The following is a 17,853-nucleotide window of genomic DNA, read 5'->3' as shown; positions in this document are numbered from 1 at the left end:
GGTTATGGAGGAAGGAGACACACCACGAGCCTAGATCATAAAACTGTCTTCAATAAATCTGAACTAGACAAGGAATCTTAGGTGTTGAATGGATAGGAAACATTCCTCCAGATGACCCATAAATAAGTGAGGTTACCTTCCATTCGGAAAGTGGGTGCACTCAGCGACTGTTATGTGACACATAAATTATAGAGTGCAGCAATCAGTCATCCTTTTTTAGATTTCAGCTAGTAGCTAGCCATTCTCAAGGCTAAAAATACAAGAAGCGCATAGTCAGATGATATAAGAAAAAGATACAACTAATGGCATAACTTATATGGCTTGTATATTACATACCACTATTTTATATTCTCAATGCATGTAAGTCCCTGTTGTTCGGGCATCAGTCACAGTTCTTTGAATACTACTGTATAAAGAAGGTAGGCTGTGTGGAGAACACATTGGTTGGTTGTATGGTGCCCTCTATATGAACTACATATATAATATTAAAGGGAAGTAAAACACTTCAAATTTACATGGGAATTAGATAAAATAAAACGTAAGTATAAATTCTTTGCATTGCTGTCCGACTTATTTCATGTTTGCCATTAAATATAGAAAATATATGTAAAAAAATTTCCAGGTTCACTCCTTGTGAGTCAGTTTGTTTGTTCTTTAAACATCTAAGTAATGTCAGATGGGTAAAACTTAAAGGGACATGCTATATGCAACTATTTGAGTTGATTTGATTTAAATGTTTTTATCTTTGTATTATTTTTCTCCCTTTATTTGAACATCATAACAGGTATATTGTTCCTCTTATTTACTAAATAGTTCATAGATGGCACCAAATGTCAGCCAGACAGATGGTTGGTGTAACTTTGCTATCCCTTTACAGATGTAGAGGGTACTAATCTCTTTGCCACTTCAAACTGAGTTTTCTTATAAATACAATAAAACCAATACGCTGAATTGCTGTTATTAACAATGTACATGCATCTGAGCTAATGTACCATGCAGAAAGCTCTGTAGGTTCAATGTTATAACCATCATACTCATACAGTATTATGCTAATGGCTGCTACATATTGGCAAGATGGCAGGAGCTACTTCCTTCCCCCTGGGTCAAACCTTACATTACTTCCTAGCAACAAGTTTTCAAACAATTCCCAGAACAGTGTATTTTCCCAAAACAGTGTAATGATCAGGTCACTATAAAAAAAATCAGGTTGCTGTTTGCATTCTTGTGATGGCAGAAGATCTCCAGCTCTTCTAGGAGCTCAAGGAACCTGCCCTTCTCGCATTTATGCAGCAACCTCACATTAGATGTCAAAGTCAGCACCTTATGTTTGTTGTAAGTAAACAGGCAGACATACCCGATTTCTCTGTGGTATCTTTTCTTACCAACGCGACCTGTTCCCCAAAACCTTATTTCCAGCCTCCTTCCTGTTTGGCCAACATAAACAGCCCTTCAGTCTATGCAATCAATTTTATAAACTCCAGAAGCATGAAATATGTTCTTTGCATCTACATAGTGTTGCAAAATACATCCTAAGTTATTTTTGGTTCCAAAAGACACTTTCACATTGTACTTTCTAAGGATAGTTGCAATCTTAGTACTCATTTCACCATAGTAAGGTAAACTAACAAACTTAGTATTTTCTTTAGAAGCCATATTATTGTAAAGAGTCATCCTATTTTTGTATTTATTGGCTATGTTCTTATATATATTGTACCTAAAAAATCATGTGAATAGTTATTCACTTTTGCAATGTGCCTTATTGTTGCCATTTCATCATCGTGTTCGTCTTTTGACAACAGAATTCTGAACAACCGATTGATAGCAAAATTGAAAAACGCCATTTTATGTTGAACTGGATGGTTTGAAGTGAAATGCACAATGCCATCAGTACAAGTCTCTCTGCGAAAGATACCAAATGTGTGCCTACAATTTTCATTCCGAATTGATAGATCTAGCGAAGTAATAAGATTTATTTGTATCAGTCTCACAAGTAAATTTAATTGTTTGATGCAAGTTATTAAATTTGGCTACTATATTGTTGATGACATCATCATTACCCTGTATTAGCAGCAGTGTGTCATCTATGTACCTAAAGTAATATACAATTTTGTCTGCCAACGAAGGATTTTCAGAAAAGAATCTGTTTTCTAGATAATTAATGAAGCTGTCAGCAACATTCCAGATATTGAGCTCCCCATACTGAGACCATCTTGTTCGGAATAAATGTCCCCATTAAATTTAAAGTAGTTAAATTTCAAAATTATGGTAAGTAGCCCAATGAATTGATCTACTTCCCTCACAGAAAGCTTGTTTTGTTCCATTAAATTATGCTGAATGACTTTAACAGTTTTATCAATAGATATTATTGTGTATAAGTTGACGACATCCAGAGAAACAAATATCATTTCATCAGTCATTGGTGTATTTCTGATTTTATTGATAAGTTCGAAACTATTTTTAATGGAAAATTGTTTATAGAATTTATAATGAGTTTTAAGACAACGCAAGCATTTACCAGCTACCTTCTGGAAAGGACTACTACTACTACTACTACTACTACTACTACCACCACCACCATCCACCACTATATACAGGATGGTCAGAAAATGTGTTAAATGCTTGTAGGGATGTTACAGGGCAGGTTGTACTGAGACATAAATGTTAAGAAAGAAATTCGATACGTTGCTCCGTTTCCGAGTTATTTAGCATAGAATTTAGCCAATCGGGGCGTCGCGCGCTCGCATTCAAGCGGCCTGCCAGGGGAGGTGTTGCCCAACGAGTGCTTTGTCTCGTTAGCTGAAACTTGAATTTACGCGTGCGACGATCTGATTGGCTAACTTCAATGCTAAATAGCTCGGAAATGGCACAACGTATCGAATTTTTTTGTAACATTCATATCTCAGTACAACCTGCCATGCAACATCCCTGCAAGCGTTTCAGACATTTTCTGACCAAGGGAAACATTCCATGTGGAAAAAATATATCTATAAACAAAGACGCTGTAACTTACCAAACGAAAGCGTTGGTATGTTGATAGGAGACAATAAAAAACACACAAATATCAAGCTTCATCAGGAAAGAGGGAAGGAGAGGGAAAGACGAAAGGATGTGGGTTTTAAGGGAGCGGGTAAGGAGTCGTTCCAACCCCCGGAAGCGAAAAGACTTACCTTAGGGGGAAAAAAGGACAAGTATACACTCGCGCGTGCGCCCCCCCCCCCCCCCCACACACACACACACACACACACACACACACACACACACACACACACACACACATCCATCCGCACATATACAGACACAGGCAGACATGTGTAAAGGCAAAGAGGTTGGGCAGAGATCTCTATATATAGATATAATTTTTTTAGTTGTCCTTTATACTTTGGTAATCACTGTTGCCAGAACTGTGTCATTCTCACTGATACCAGTTTGGGTGCGGACCTCCTCAAAGGGGTCAGGTGTCAGGTCTATTTTTTGCCATTAGATCCAATATATTTCCATCATGACACAGGTTCCCATCTATCTGTTCTAGATAGTTTTCACGGAAGGCATTTAGTAAAGCTTCACAGTATGTCTTATCTCACCCAGCACTAACAAAATTGCAATTAATTGTCTCCACTGATGATTACAGTATGATGGGGGAACTTATGTACAAATGAACTGAGGTTCTCTCTCAAGTTTTCGCTTACATGAGGAGATGAATCTGGTGAGCAGTAGAAGGATCCAATCATCATTTTATGCCCACCCCCGATGCTGAGTCTTGCGCAAACAGCCGTACATGCAGCTTCAATTTCTACCTCAGTGGATTACAAATACACCACTTCCATTTCCCGTTTACCTATCCTTTCAATATACACTTTAATTTTCCCCAAAAATCTCACTGATATCAATTTCCAGTTTCAACCAGCTATTATGTGAGATTCACTGCTTTTCATGACATTTCAAACTCTGGCACTTCATTGCGAATGGTTCGGCAGTTTACTATTAGGATTTTAATACTCTCATCTGCGGGAGGCATTTCTTTCAGTGTTACATCGATACTTCTGGGTTTCCTACACCTATTGTTATCTGGATTGGATGGGCAGTTGCCTAAACCAGAAAGCCCTTGTGTGCACCCCATACACAGTCAGCTACCTGAGTAGCAGCCTCTGATGTGTAGGGCACACACAACCCATTTAGGGGGACCCTACGGTTCTCAACGCCATGATAGAAGTCCAGGAAGTCGCAGCCTAGCTTGTCACAGAACTTTCAAAATGTCTCATTCAGTACTTCCACTCAGCTCTTAAGCAAAAGGCCATGATCAGTTCTGGAGACAATGCTGCAAATTGTGAGCTTTGTTGAAACTCCATGTGCAAGGCTGGTCTTCTCTGCCAGTCATTGGAATGACCCAAGTATTTGTTCCAATGTGTGTCACAATCTGCAGTTGATTGTACGCCCTGTTCCCTCAATGGCTGCTGGGATAGCCTCTGCAACACGTCAAATGAGGCCCCCAGGCATATATTCAGAATGCACTGTGTGTCCTTTCCTGTCCCTTGTTGCATTTCCCTGAAGGTGTCACCATTTGCCATACACTTGAACTGCCGACAATTAGTTAACCCCTACCCCTTCGTGTTTGCCTCCTCTTGACACCAGACACAACAGGTTTCCCCAAAACAGGGGAAATGAGTCCCACTGGGTCAGTTTCAGTTTCAGTGAGAGACAGCACCTCAAACTTGTTGGTTAGGGGGATCGGTACAACACCCTTGGCCGAGTGCACCAACCCCGGTCAAAAAGCATGATAACCAAGGTCCCGTGATCATGGTTAAAAGTAAATCGCGTTTAAAATGTTTCTGCAGTGCACCAACGCTAATCGCTGGTCAGCAAACCGTCGTCAGCCAACTGTGCATTTGACCGCGGTTAACTCTCTACATTGCAATGGAAAGTGTCCTGGCAACGCAAAGATGTTATTAAACAAGAAATTGCACAGATAATCGCTGGTGCCACGTTCTATCTTTGCTGTTTTTTCCGTCGACAAGCAGAAGTGTGTTTACGTACCTCGGTACCTATTTCTGATCTGTTGGTTTCTTTTTTGGAGAATAATGGAGAATAAAAGAAGAACACCGAATTTCTCGAAGTACGAGATAGATGTACTTCTTGAACTGGTGGGTGCAAATGCATCCGTTCTTGAAAATAAGAAAACCGACGGCTGCAGCTTAAAAGAAAAACAGGCAATGTGGTCCCATGTGGAGGCGCAGTTTAATTCTACTCCTGGTAAGTTTACTCATAAATAAATAACTTTTCTAGGTTCATCGTAAGCGTAGGATATGGGACACACTGGCTTTTAGTTTGAAATTTAAAAGTGTTATTGGCGTACCACTGAAATACATGATAGGACTATGCACATTTACGGTTGGAATTGTTTTGTTAGTTTTAAATTTAAAATCCAATGCCATGCTACTGTTAACTAAATATTATGTGACTAACGGAAGCTTTTATGTTGAAAATTGTGAACATACGTTTCTCACTTAGCCCTGTGCCGTATTCTTCATATATGCCTATACCACTTTCTTTTTAATGAACTGATATGTAAACAAATGCCATATACAGATCTTAGATGCTTATTGCAGTTATAAGTTAAGAGCCTCAGAATGCAAAATGGACTTATGAATGCAAATAATATAAGAATTAATTTATGGTACTACAAACTACATTTATTTAATTTCAGGTGTGACAAAAAGATCCTGTGACAGGCTGAAAACCTGTTATGAAAATATGAAAAGAAGACTTCGAAAAGACCTTGCAGAAGAAAAGGTGGAAGTGTATAAAACAGGTGTGGGGAAGCCTACACAAAAAACCACGATCCATGATCGGGCTAAACTATTAGAAATTGTTGGTTCCTCAATGAAACCGTTAACAAATGCATATGATTCCGATGCACAGTTCAGCATGATTGTGGATGTTGTCAACATGGAGAGCAGTGAAGTGCAGTGCAGTGAGAATACGCCACCTGCTTCAGTTGTCGAGTTAGCAGAGTGCACACAACCTAGCACTTCCCACACACCTGTCGTATTATTAAGTAAAGAGACACCAAATAATGTTCTGGCGGATGTCACCCAGTTGCAATCTGTTTCACAGTCTCCTGATCAACCGAATAAAAACATTTGCACGCCAAAAAATACATGGAATTGTCGCAGGATGCCTGCAAAACCAAGGCCATCAGGTTCGGGAACAGTGATTGACAATGTGTGCAAGAAGAGAGTGGAACTACTGAAGGCCCAATTACTCATGATGAAGGCAGAGCACCAAAAGGAGCTGAGGATAAAAAATTTAAAGATTCTGGCCCTGAAAGAAAAACTGAAGTACTGGAAGAAGAAAAATGCCAGTGACACGTGACTTTTTTTTTCCTGTGACAGTGAATTTTTTTAATTTTTTGTGCTATGTTGTATTTTGTCTAATGTATTAAAGTTGTCCCTCGGTTCAAATTGTTTCTCTGTGTTTGTCCTGTTAGTGATACTGCTTCTATCCTAGTTGGTGTCTGTCTAATATCTGCTTACAGCTTATTTGGTCTGGACTAAGTTTCATCCAATCACTTAAAATTACAATTACTTCATATATAAAAACAGATTAGCAACACTGCAGTTTACACACGTAAGATACATGTCAGTTGCAGGCCTGCAGCCATGGCATCAGGTGCCAATTTCTACTTAAATGACTTAACAATGAGGTAGACTGTTAATGAAACAAAATAATAGTAATAAAGCATCCTTGTTACTCTAACTTTGGAATGAACATATGTGCTGTAACAGTTATTTACATGAGGCCCAATGTTATCATGTTTTGCATTGTTTGTACCAGAATATGAGGAAAAGTGCTCCAAATCATAATTTTGTGTGTGCCATTTTCCGTGCAATACTCTGCACCAGGTAATGTTTATAATGGGAGCCTATATCTTTTATGACAATACAATTTGAAGTGAGGCATGTTGAGAAATACATTGCTGTGGTGGGTTCTCTTTTCTGCAAAAGTAAGCATAGCATATGTGGCTTTCCTAACCACACCACTTGGTAATGTGTGTGGTGGAAACCTGTAGCATTTATCATAACAGTATTTGTAGAGAGGCATTATTGAATAATGCACTGCTAATATGGACAGTAGTGAGATTAGCATTGTGTGGCTTCTCTAGCAATACTCTGCACCTGTTAATGTTCACAATGTCAGCCCATAACTTTTACCACAGCAAAATTTGTAGCAAGATATTTTCAGAAATGCATTCCTATGATGGGTCACTGGTTTCTGCTATAGTAGTCATAGCATGTGTGGCTTTCTTAGCAATATTCTGCACCTGCTAATGTTTGTGATGGCAACCCATAACTTCTGCCACAACTGTATTTGTAGTGAGGCATTTTTCTGTGGCACTATGCAATGACAAGGAATTCCCTTCTCTACAGGTGAGCATTAAATATGTGAAAAAACTTTATCAATATCAGTGACAGAGTGAGGGAGGGAGTTTCCCTCAGCAATAACTTAAAGTATGACACTTCGTACTGTCAACCCACAGCATTACAGTTCTGCTTTCATATCTTCCGAAGTAGCACACTCCTTAACTAATTATTGCTCTTGCACTGATCACCAAAGTATTAGACATTGCTGACAACATTCCATTGCCTTTTGTAGCAATGAGAACTTTTTTTTGGTGGCAATTTCTAAACACAAATTTGTCTTCAATTTCATGTATTTTTTTTAATGCCTTACAGTTGTGCATAATATTGTGTAAAGTGCTGCTACACGCATGACTGACTAGAATTAACAACGTAATTCAATTCTTTGCACAACCTTATCGCCACACACACTTATGTTTAAGAAAATCATATTGTAAATAAAGAGTAGTGATTAATATGGAAACAATTTAACAAATAAACGATCCCAATCTGACACTTTATGTTATTACACAAATGATTATTTTGTGCCCATGTGTGTACTGCATATTCACAATTTTAAGCTTATCTAGGTGATAAGACTGCATTAATAATGAGGAGAAGTGCAGTAAAATAATCTCTAAACTGTAATGTTCTAATAATAAAGAATGTGCTCTTTTAATATTGCAAAACTGTTGGACATTCACATATTTGATGTTACAGTAGAAAATTTAAGAGATGTTTAGGATCTATAGTGAACATAATACAGAAATATAATGGATATTTTATTCCACTCGCTTTTACTCTCACACTCTCTAAATGTAATGGTGTCATTTGTTCTCAAATTTAAGTACATAACCAGAAACTGAACATGTATATAAATAACAGAGTACTGCATTGCTTTCACAACCAATGTGATGCAAGAAATATATCTTTAATAATGAATTAGCAACAGTTCCACACTAAAAAAATATCTCAGAAAAGCAGCAGCTGGGTAATAGTCTGTAGGCAGCACATCCTGTCCCTGGCACAACAAAACCTCAAATTTCGCATCACACACCCAGTTCAGTGAGTACTTTTATGTTCGCTAGACAGCAGAAACAAAATAGATTACATGCTGAAATAATCTGAAAAATTGAAAATACGGCGAAATCCCATAACTATAATCATAATTTTTCATTACGAACAATGTCTGAATTTATGTTAGATTATCGGAAATGTTCATTAATTATAGCACGGCGAACTGCTCTTCCAGGTAATGTATCATCACGATACATCTGCTGTCCAGGTAGCACTTCTTCGTTGTCTTCAATGTTGGGGCCTCTCTCATCACGTAACTGATTTAAAAGTCGAGAAATTTCAGGATCTTATGGTGGTTCATCACTGCTTGTACTCCTCGCAATATTATGCAAGACAGCTGTACCCACAATGATTGACATTGCTTCCTGTGGATTACATCTTATTCCTACAGATAATATGGGAAATCTTCTCTTCCACATGCCGTATTTTCTCTCAACAGTGTTTCTAGTTTTAATATGAGACCTGTTATACCGATGCTCTGCTTCATTTTGCGGATTTAGAAGTGGAGTTAACAAGTAGGATTTACATGCATAACCACTATCTCCCAATAAGTGACCTTGTGGTATTTCTCCGTTTTCAAATTGAGCTCTGTGAGCGCAGTTGAGAAATATGGTACTGTCGCGCACAGAGCCCGGCCATCGAGCGACAATATCACTTACTAACAAATTGTGATCACTAATGGTTTGACAGTTAAAGGAAAAATATGATTTCCTACTGCGGAAAAGTTCAGCATTATGTCCTCCAGGAGACTGAATTCTTATATGGGTACAATCCAAGGTACCAAGAACGCCAGGAAATTGGTCCAACTGACTAAAACCATACATCACAGATCGCACTTCTTCTCTTGTTGGAAATTTTATAAAGCGAGGAGACAGTGATGCTATGATGTCTGATACATCACTGATGATTCATTGTGCTGTTGTACGATGTATATTACTGTTGTCCCCAATAAGATTGTTGAATAAACCTGTTGCATATGCCCTTAAAGTAATCAAAAGTCTGTTTATCGGAGAAACAGGGTTATTCCGATCAGTAGGAAATTCTAACCTATCATTAATTTGATAACCACCACACTGTTTCTTTTGACAGACGAAATCTCTCTTCAAACTTCCTGTCACCATAATCTTCAAAAGGGTTTCCCCTTTCCACAATCACTCCAACACGATTTCGGTCACGATTTAAATGGTCAAGGTATAACAAATCTTCCTCAATGCCATCCATAACATCAAAACACGCCGCCATCTTAATAGTGTCTGCTTCCAAAACCGTGGTTATGTCGAGAAAACCGGGAAAGAGCCCCGGTTAAATATAACCGCGGTCGATTCCCTCGTTTAACTTTGATCGATGTTGGTGCACCAGAATACTGCGCTGAACAGGATTACATATCGACTTAACCGAAGTTAACTGTTAATCGAGATTGGTGCACTCGGCCACCTGAGTCATCCCTAGTCCCCATCTGTACAGGTTGCCTAGATCCACCATTGACAAGCCACTCACAGTCAAGTGGAAGTGGATCCTGTACTTTCTGCAGCTGAGACAGGATCCAACGGAGAGGATAGTACTTCAGGTATCTCTGGTACCAGTATGACTGGTACAAGACTCCCAAGAGCTCTTCCAACACACCAATTCGCAGCAGCTGCCCATCATTTGACAGTAGTCAGGGTGATTTCCAGCTGTTTACGAATGTCAACCAATTCATCCTGTATTCAAGAACAGCAGTCACAATGGGGCTGCATTTTAGCTAGCGCAAAGTATTACAAGGTTGTGAACAAATAACTTTAAATTAAGCCGACTGATTGTCTTCTAATCCGTTGAGCTAAAAAGTTGCTAATTCCCTACAAGAACTGAAGCATATACACAAAATGAGATTTCTATTAACTCAACACAAAAACTTGAGGTAAAAATTACTGGATTCCTAAAACATTTGGAGGTTGATTATAGTTGTTAGCTAACTCGAAACCAGAGTTAATTTACCATAAATGCCAATAATATACAGGGCTACTCCTCTTTATGGGAAAACTAGATGCAACACAGCATGTTAGTCGTAACACCTGCTATAGTACCTAAATCACGAACTCCGATTTATTACAAATTGCCCGCAGACTATGCAAAGGACAATGGTAGCTTACGAAAATTCTCAAAAACTAAGTACAAGAAATACATTTTATTAATACATCTGAAAGAGCAACTGACATGCTACTTTTCCACATAGTCACCAAACACATTGAGGCACTTATCACAATGGTGTACAAGATTTGAAATAAGTTAGTCGTACAATTCTGCCACCTGAGGCTTCAGCTAGTGAGTCGCAACTGCCTGGAGTTCCGCATCATCATCAAAGCACTGCGTTGCAAGCCAGTTATTCATCTAGGGAAACAAGTGGAAGTAACTTGGCGCAAGATTGGGACTGTAGGGCAGATGAGGTAAAATTTACCATTTGAATGAATTAAGGAGTTCTTTACTGTGGTTTGCCGTGTGAGGTCGGGCATTGTCACGCAAAAACAAAATTTTGGACGTCAGCTTGCCTCGGCGTTTGTTTTGAACTGCTCTTCTACGGCTGTGCAAAGTTTGACAGTGCCGGGTAGAATTTATGGTTGCTCCACGTTCAAGAAAATCAATAAGAAGCACACGTTGCCTATCCCAAAACAATGTCGCCATCAACTTCCTTGCTGACAAGATTTGCAAACATTTTCTTGGTTTTTGGGGGAACCTTGTGTGCCCCCGCTCCATGGACTGTAATTTTGTCTCCCAATTGATGTATTTCACCTAAGACTCATCACCGGTTATGATTCGATCCATTAGTGAACCATCATGTTTGTAGTAGGTCTCCAGAAATGTCAACTTTGCCCCTATTTGTTGCTCTTTATGGTGCTCTGTAAGCATTTTGGGCACCCATTGTGCACAAAATTTGTGGTAGCCTAGCTTTTGAGTGACAATTTCAAACAACCAAGTCCGTGAAACTTGTGGAAAAGAAAGTGAAAGCTCCATTATTGTGAAGTGATGTTTTTCACGAATCATTCCATCAACTTTAACGACAAGATCGTCAGTCACAATGCTCGGGCGTTCACTCTTCCCTTCATCATGAACGTTGGTTCGGCCATTTTTAAACCAAATGCACCATTTCCAGATGCAACATTGACTCATTACGTTGTTTCCGTACACACTGCACAGTTTACGATAAATTTCTATAGGTTTTAGGTTTTTTGCCAACAAAAACCATATCGCAGACCGCACCTCACAACTGGCGGGTTTTTCAATTGCAGCGCACATTTCAAATTCGGATATTGAAAAAACCAGATGCGCAGACACGTTCCCTCTGTCACAGATGGATGCCGACTGAGCTGCCGAGCACGCACATACCAAAATATACGCGATCGGCGCACACCTAGTGGCATCAGACGGAAACATTCCCTACTTTCTGAATAGCCCTCAAACAATGAAATTCAGGAGCGATGTATTCTTTGGCAGAACTGTGAACCAAAAACACTGATTTGCTATGAAACAATTTAAGTATCCAAAACACTCATACCAATACCGTATTTACTCGAATCTAAGCCGCACTCAAATCTAAGCTGCACCTGAAAAATGAGACTCGAAATCAAGGAAAAAAAATGTTCCCCAATCTAAGCCGCACCTGAAATTTGAGACTCGAAATTCAAAGGGAGAGAAAAGTTTTAGACCGCACCTCCAAATCAAAACTAAATTGGTCCATTGTAACATGAGAGACAATTTAGGTCAAATGGATGAAGATACAGCTACAGTATTTATCAGTAAACTCTTCCGGGCTAAGTTGCCGTGGTCGATCTGTAGAACTACTTCTTCCGATGTTCTCCGTAGTTGAGAACGAAACGTCAGGGAGAAGAAGTTCTACAGATCGACCACGGCAACTTAGCCCGGAAGAGTTTACTGATAAAGACGCCGGCCGTGAAAGCCTACATGGGATGACAGCTACAGTAGTTTGGTTCGAGTCTTAAGCTTAACAGTTCAGCTTTACCAAGTAGCCATTGCTACGTGTCAGGCACTCCATCCATATTTATACGGGTACCCTTCCTTTTTCACGTGCTTCGTCTGGTTTGAATCGATTGCTTATTTTGCTTTGATCTGATAAGTGCCGTTCTCTTTGTTATAGGTGTTTACGTCACTCTAAGCTGAAAATGCATTATTGTACTGTGTCATGCATTGTTTGTCGCATTCTGATAATGAGTGTTTATGACCTGTCGCTGCTCGCTGCATGGTTTGCTTTTGCGCACGCTACTGCCGCTTACAATAAAAAAAAAAGAGAGGAATTGTTTCATAAGCGAAACAATGGCAAGAGACTGCTATTTGTTGTTACTTACACTGCTGCTTTCTTTGATAATGATCAACAAGAACCAAATAATAGACTGCGTATGATAAATGATGTTCTGAACGAGAGTTTAGCGAAAATTTTTCTCCGTTTGAAAATCTTTGCAGACGCCTCTTTAGTACATTACATTCTGCACAGAAATTAGAGTCATCTCAGATTTAAAAATCCAGTCAGTTGACGTGCTTCATTTCTGACTGTATCACTATTCAGCAAAAGAATAATACCAATATAAACATGACACGACATGTATATTCTCCCGCATTTGCTGTTGTCTCACTCTAGTTTCGTAGTTTATTAGGCAGACAAGATTTAAATGAGATAGCAGCAAACATGAAAGAATACATGGCATAATGTTTACATTCTTCTATCTTTTCTTTTAATTTATTTACTGACTCAAAGGTTTTGACGCCAGTATTTTTGTGCCTGCAAAGCAAGCCTGTATAGGGCTACAGATATTCGACAGCAGAAGTTGGTTGTGGCGGCACCTACCAACATTTTCCAGAACTTCAGCTTACTTTTCACTCGATTCTAAGCCGCAGGCGGATTTTTGGATTACAAAAACCGGGAAAAAAAGTGCGGCTTAGATTCGAGTAAATACGGTAACTTACGAGAATATAGTTTTGTAAGCATTTGAATATTCTCAAAAGTAACCTATTTCTCACATAATTGTACAATGAAATTAGAAAATGATTTTTTTGAATGAGGGGAGACCTATTGTTCTCATAAATTTTACAAGAGTAAAACTAAGTTTAAGCATATAATTGATGATAACTACAAGTTTTTTAAATTAAATTTGTGGTAAGGTCTTATGGGACCAAACTGCTGAGATCATCGGTCCCTAAGCTTAGGCACTACTTAATCTAACTTAATTTAACTTTAACATTTAACTTTAACATTTAATTTAACTTACGTTATACACCGCCCCCCCCCCCCCCTCCCGACACGGGGAGCCGCGTGGACTGAGACAAGGTGCCTCAGACCACGCGGCTACCCCGCGCAGCAGTAAGAGTTTATCACGGCACTCACAACTGTTGAAAACTTCACAATATATCGCAAAACAAATGGGTATCGACACCATCAGTAGGAGATTACGCAGAAGTGATGTAAACAGTAAAATAAGAGACTGCAGAACTTCAATTTGGCACACACTGATGTTTTACACACGGTCTCGCATAAAGGCAAATTCCAAAGTCTGTTTTTATATATAAATAAATGTGTGTATTGCACAGATTTTCACTTAGCTGATACTGTGCACACTTCTACTTTGGTGTACTGAAGAAAAACACTGCAGCATGAGTTTATCTCTATCAAAATTGCTGAGGAAAAACACAGCAGCACAAGTTTATCTCGATCAAAATTGCTGAAATATTGAGCACCAACAGAGCACACCTTCTCATCTGTTGCAGCTAATAACGATAGCTATGTATTTCATAGGAGTGAAGTTGGACTCACTGGGTAGGGATTTAAAAAAGGAAGGTGAAGCCAAGTAAGAAGTGAGGAATTCCCATAAGTTCCCATAGGATAACTGGGTGGGAGGAGAGGAGGATCAGTGTTGGAGGGAGGTTAGAACTGTTTTAAACACGGTTCTATGTGGAATTTTTGTTAGCTGCTGTCAGCGGAGTGTAGGGAGAGGAAATGTTTCCCCTCCAGGGAATGAGTAAAGGGGAAAGAGGTCCTTTTCAGGTCCAGCATGGTTGAACATCAGTTTTGTGACAAAGATGAGGCCTTTAGAAGTTATGAGACTTCTGCAGAAGTCAGAGTTTTGGCAGGAAATTTTACAACAGTGTTAGAAGATGGGCGTTCAGGGGCAGTGTGTTTCATGGATGGTGGAGCAAATTTTGGAGGAATGGAAAGTGGAATATGTTAGCAAGACATGGTTGCGGAAGCAATTATGGGTTAATGGTGTGGTCGGATCATAGCAGTAGGGTTTTTTTTTTTTCTTTTTTTTTTTGCCGAAGGTAAATCTCACATAGGCAGAAGACAGGAGTATCTGGGACAGCCTCATCACATGATGCTATCCCAACTTTTCTAAGAGCAAGAGTTTCTACGATGGTATTCAGGAAGTTGTGGTCACACAGTAAAACGATTTTGCAAAATGACTGGAGGTCATCAAGTATGGTTCGAGCTAGTATTGTAAGGTTATGGTGAGGATGAAGGAATGAGGGATTTAGAAAAGGTGAGTGCTCTTGCAGCAAGATGGGCGACAGTCTGAGATGCCAATTTTAAAGGTAAGCTCATTAAGTGACATGTTCGACGAGGGGTCACTGCCGCAAGAGTTGTAATTTGGCACTTATTAGTGTGGTAGGCCATTACAACAGCAGGGGTTCAACTAGCAAAATAGAGGGTGGCCAGTATGTGTTTTGAAGGCAGGTAGCACAGAGGAGAAGAAATGACAGAAATATTAAGGAATAAAGAATGGACAATAAGTTGTAGATAAGTAAAGAAAGACAGTAACGAAGGTAAAAGGGCATGGGAAGGAAGAGAGCTGAATCAGCAATGTATAATAATCAAAATTCCCACACGGAATAATGTGTGCATCCTTCCCTATCCCGTTCCCATCTCCGTCAGACCAGGAAACTGCTTTCAATAATCTCAATCTCCTCCTCCTCCTCCTCCTCAGTACCATCCCATTGGAGGAGGGTCTGCTTTTTGGGTCAATGCACGCCATTTCTTACAGTTTTAACGCTCCCTGTGGATTTTGTCTTTTTGATCTTACAACTGCTTTTATACTGTATAGCCACCATAATTGAGTTCTTCTTTGTTGTCTCTGGCCTTCGACAGTGAGATGAAAGGCTGAGCTGATGACTGAAGTAGGTGGTGCCAGTAAGATGAAGTCTCCATTCTTGCATCTTTCCATTGACTGGCGTCACTTCAGTTAATTGTCAACTCATGATCTCGTTCGTGTGATTGAGCAGGGAAATGTCTAATAACCTGCTCAGTATCTGCATTTCCATGACACGTATTGAGTCCTCAGCACTTCGGATGTCGGTCAACACTTGGTGCCATACAACGCTGTCAATAAATGATGTTTCGCTGCAGCTGTGGGTGTGTACATTTGGATCTCTATGTGCTTAATGTGAGTGAATGTGCAGACTTTTATTATAAAAAGAACAAGAGTTTGAAAGCTAGTCTGAATACCATCCTCAGTTAGGTGTTCCTATGCTCCACACAACAGTCCATCATAGCAGAATGGTAGCCTTTCCCTTATTTTAGTAAATAAATAAAGTTTCCTTTTGAAATAACTGTGGTTCATTGGTGTAAACACCTCCAGGAGAAGATCCCATTTCACAATTTTTCACACTATACTTTTAAAATCAAATGACTGCATGAAGTTTTTTTTTTTTTTTAATAATCATTTGTATACAATAATAAGTAAAATAAATAAGTTCTAGTTAGTTTTTCAATAAATTTATTCATACCGATGAAGAGGACGAAAAGGCAAGATCGAGAAGAATGCCCCGGTCCATTTGCTTGTACGCTGATGGTGGCCATTCAGCACCTCTCTGGAAGACTGATGTTGTAAACCTGAAAAATGTATATTGTAATGTATTTATAAATTTTAATAGCCACTGAAGCTACACCTGCTAATGGAACAATTCACGAAATTATGCATCTACGGCACAAGTATGCAATTACAAGAATAACAATAAGTCAGCCGAATAACCTACAGTACATTGTATATGACAGTAGCTTTCCAAAGAAACTCAATGACTGGCTAGTCAAGATGATGATTGTGTGCTTAAGGGACCAACACAATGGGGTCATCAGTCCCTCCTTATCATAAGCGAAATGGGGACTAGGCTGCTCAAACTATATAAGCAAGTCAAAGAGTTTAAAAGGGCATGACAGCAGTTGTACCACAACAGATGAAAGAAAATAAATAAACCCGGCAGCATCTTGTACAGGGGGGCTAAAAGCACAAGAAGGTGAGAGGGGAAGAAAGTAACCTACAGTTGCTTGGTGGGTACTGGCCACAGAGGGGGGCTCTCACCCTCACAACCGCCCGTAACACTGAAAGTGGAAGAGTATTAAAGGTTAGAGTAAAATCCAGTCTCCCTCAGGAGATGCAACACTTTGGTAGTAGCTGTCATGTCATCCGCAAGCACCTGAGGTAGTGAAGTAGGCAAGCTAAGAGCGTGCCGCAGATCGGCCAGCAGGGCACACTCGACAGGGACGTGCGTTGTTGTCAGTAGACTACCGCAGCTGGAGTGAGGAGGATCCTCCTGACACAGAAGAAACTCTGTGGGTGTCTCTCATGTAGCCAATACGCAGGAGAGACAACACAATGGCATCTTTCCAAGAGACGTGTAAAGATGTATGCCACACCTTAATGGACACTTTAATCACTCTCAACTTGTTTTGGGCCGTAGTAGTCTGCCATTCAAATTCCCAGAGCCCGAAAATATTGCATCAGAAGTGTAATCGTAAGTCTGGGTCTAGTATCCCAGTATGAAGTTGATGTCCTGTAGTTGGGTCTTTAACTAGACGGTCGGCAAGTTCATTTCCCGGAATGCCTAAGTGGCTCGTTGTCCAGATGAAGCTCACCATCTTTCCAGAGTTTCAGAGGGCAGCCAGTAGATCCTGGATGTCTGCCACCAAAAGATTTTTGGGATAGCACAAAGTTATTCCTTTTAAGCAAGTCATGGAATCACTACAGATCAAAAAGTTCATTTTGGCCTGGGATTTGACGTACCGCAATGCCTGAAAGATGACAACCAACTCTGCAGTGTATACACTGCAGGAACTCGGCAGAGAGTACTTCTCATGTCCCCTTGTATGTGCACAAGCGTAACCAACCCTGTCGTTGACTTTTGATCCACCTGTGAAGATGCATACCGAATTACAATAACCGTGGAGGATTGACAGAAACAGGTGTCCGAGAAGGATGGGATCAGCATCCTTCTTGGGGTCACAAAAGAGGTCCATCCATATCACAGGACATGGTACAGCACATGGGAAATGTCGAGAGGGAGCTCTAGGAACACCAACTAACAGAGACTATTGGAGGTCCTCCAATAGAAAATCAGTTTTTGGTAA

General features: G+C 39.8%; 1 protein-coding gene across 1 annotated transcript in view; it reads right to left on the bottom strand.

The window, feature by feature from the left end:
• The window catches only part of LOC126418797 (sorting and assembly machinery component 50 homolog B), a 115,781-nt gene that overhangs the window by 24,580 nt on the left and 73,348 nt on the right, over positions 1–17,853 (bottom strand). Inside the window, exon 6 of the mRNA XM_050085731.1 lies at positions 16,236–16,341. Within this exon, the coding sequence (XP_049941688.1) occupies positions 16,236–16,341 (106 nt within the window). The remainder of the gene's footprint in view (positions 1–16,235; positions 16,342–17,853) is intronic.

This window comes from Schistocerca serialis, chromosome 9 (genome assembly GCF_023864345.2).
Source record: "Schistocerca serialis cubense isolate TAMUIC-IGC-003099 chromosome 9, iqSchSeri2.2, whole genome shotgun sequence".
NCBI classification, from domain to species: Eukaryota; Metazoa; Arthropoda; class Insecta; order Orthoptera; family Acrididae; genus Schistocerca; species Schistocerca serialis.
Note: the sequence above shows the minus strand (reverse complement) of the source record. Positions and strands in the feature narration are given on the sequence as shown.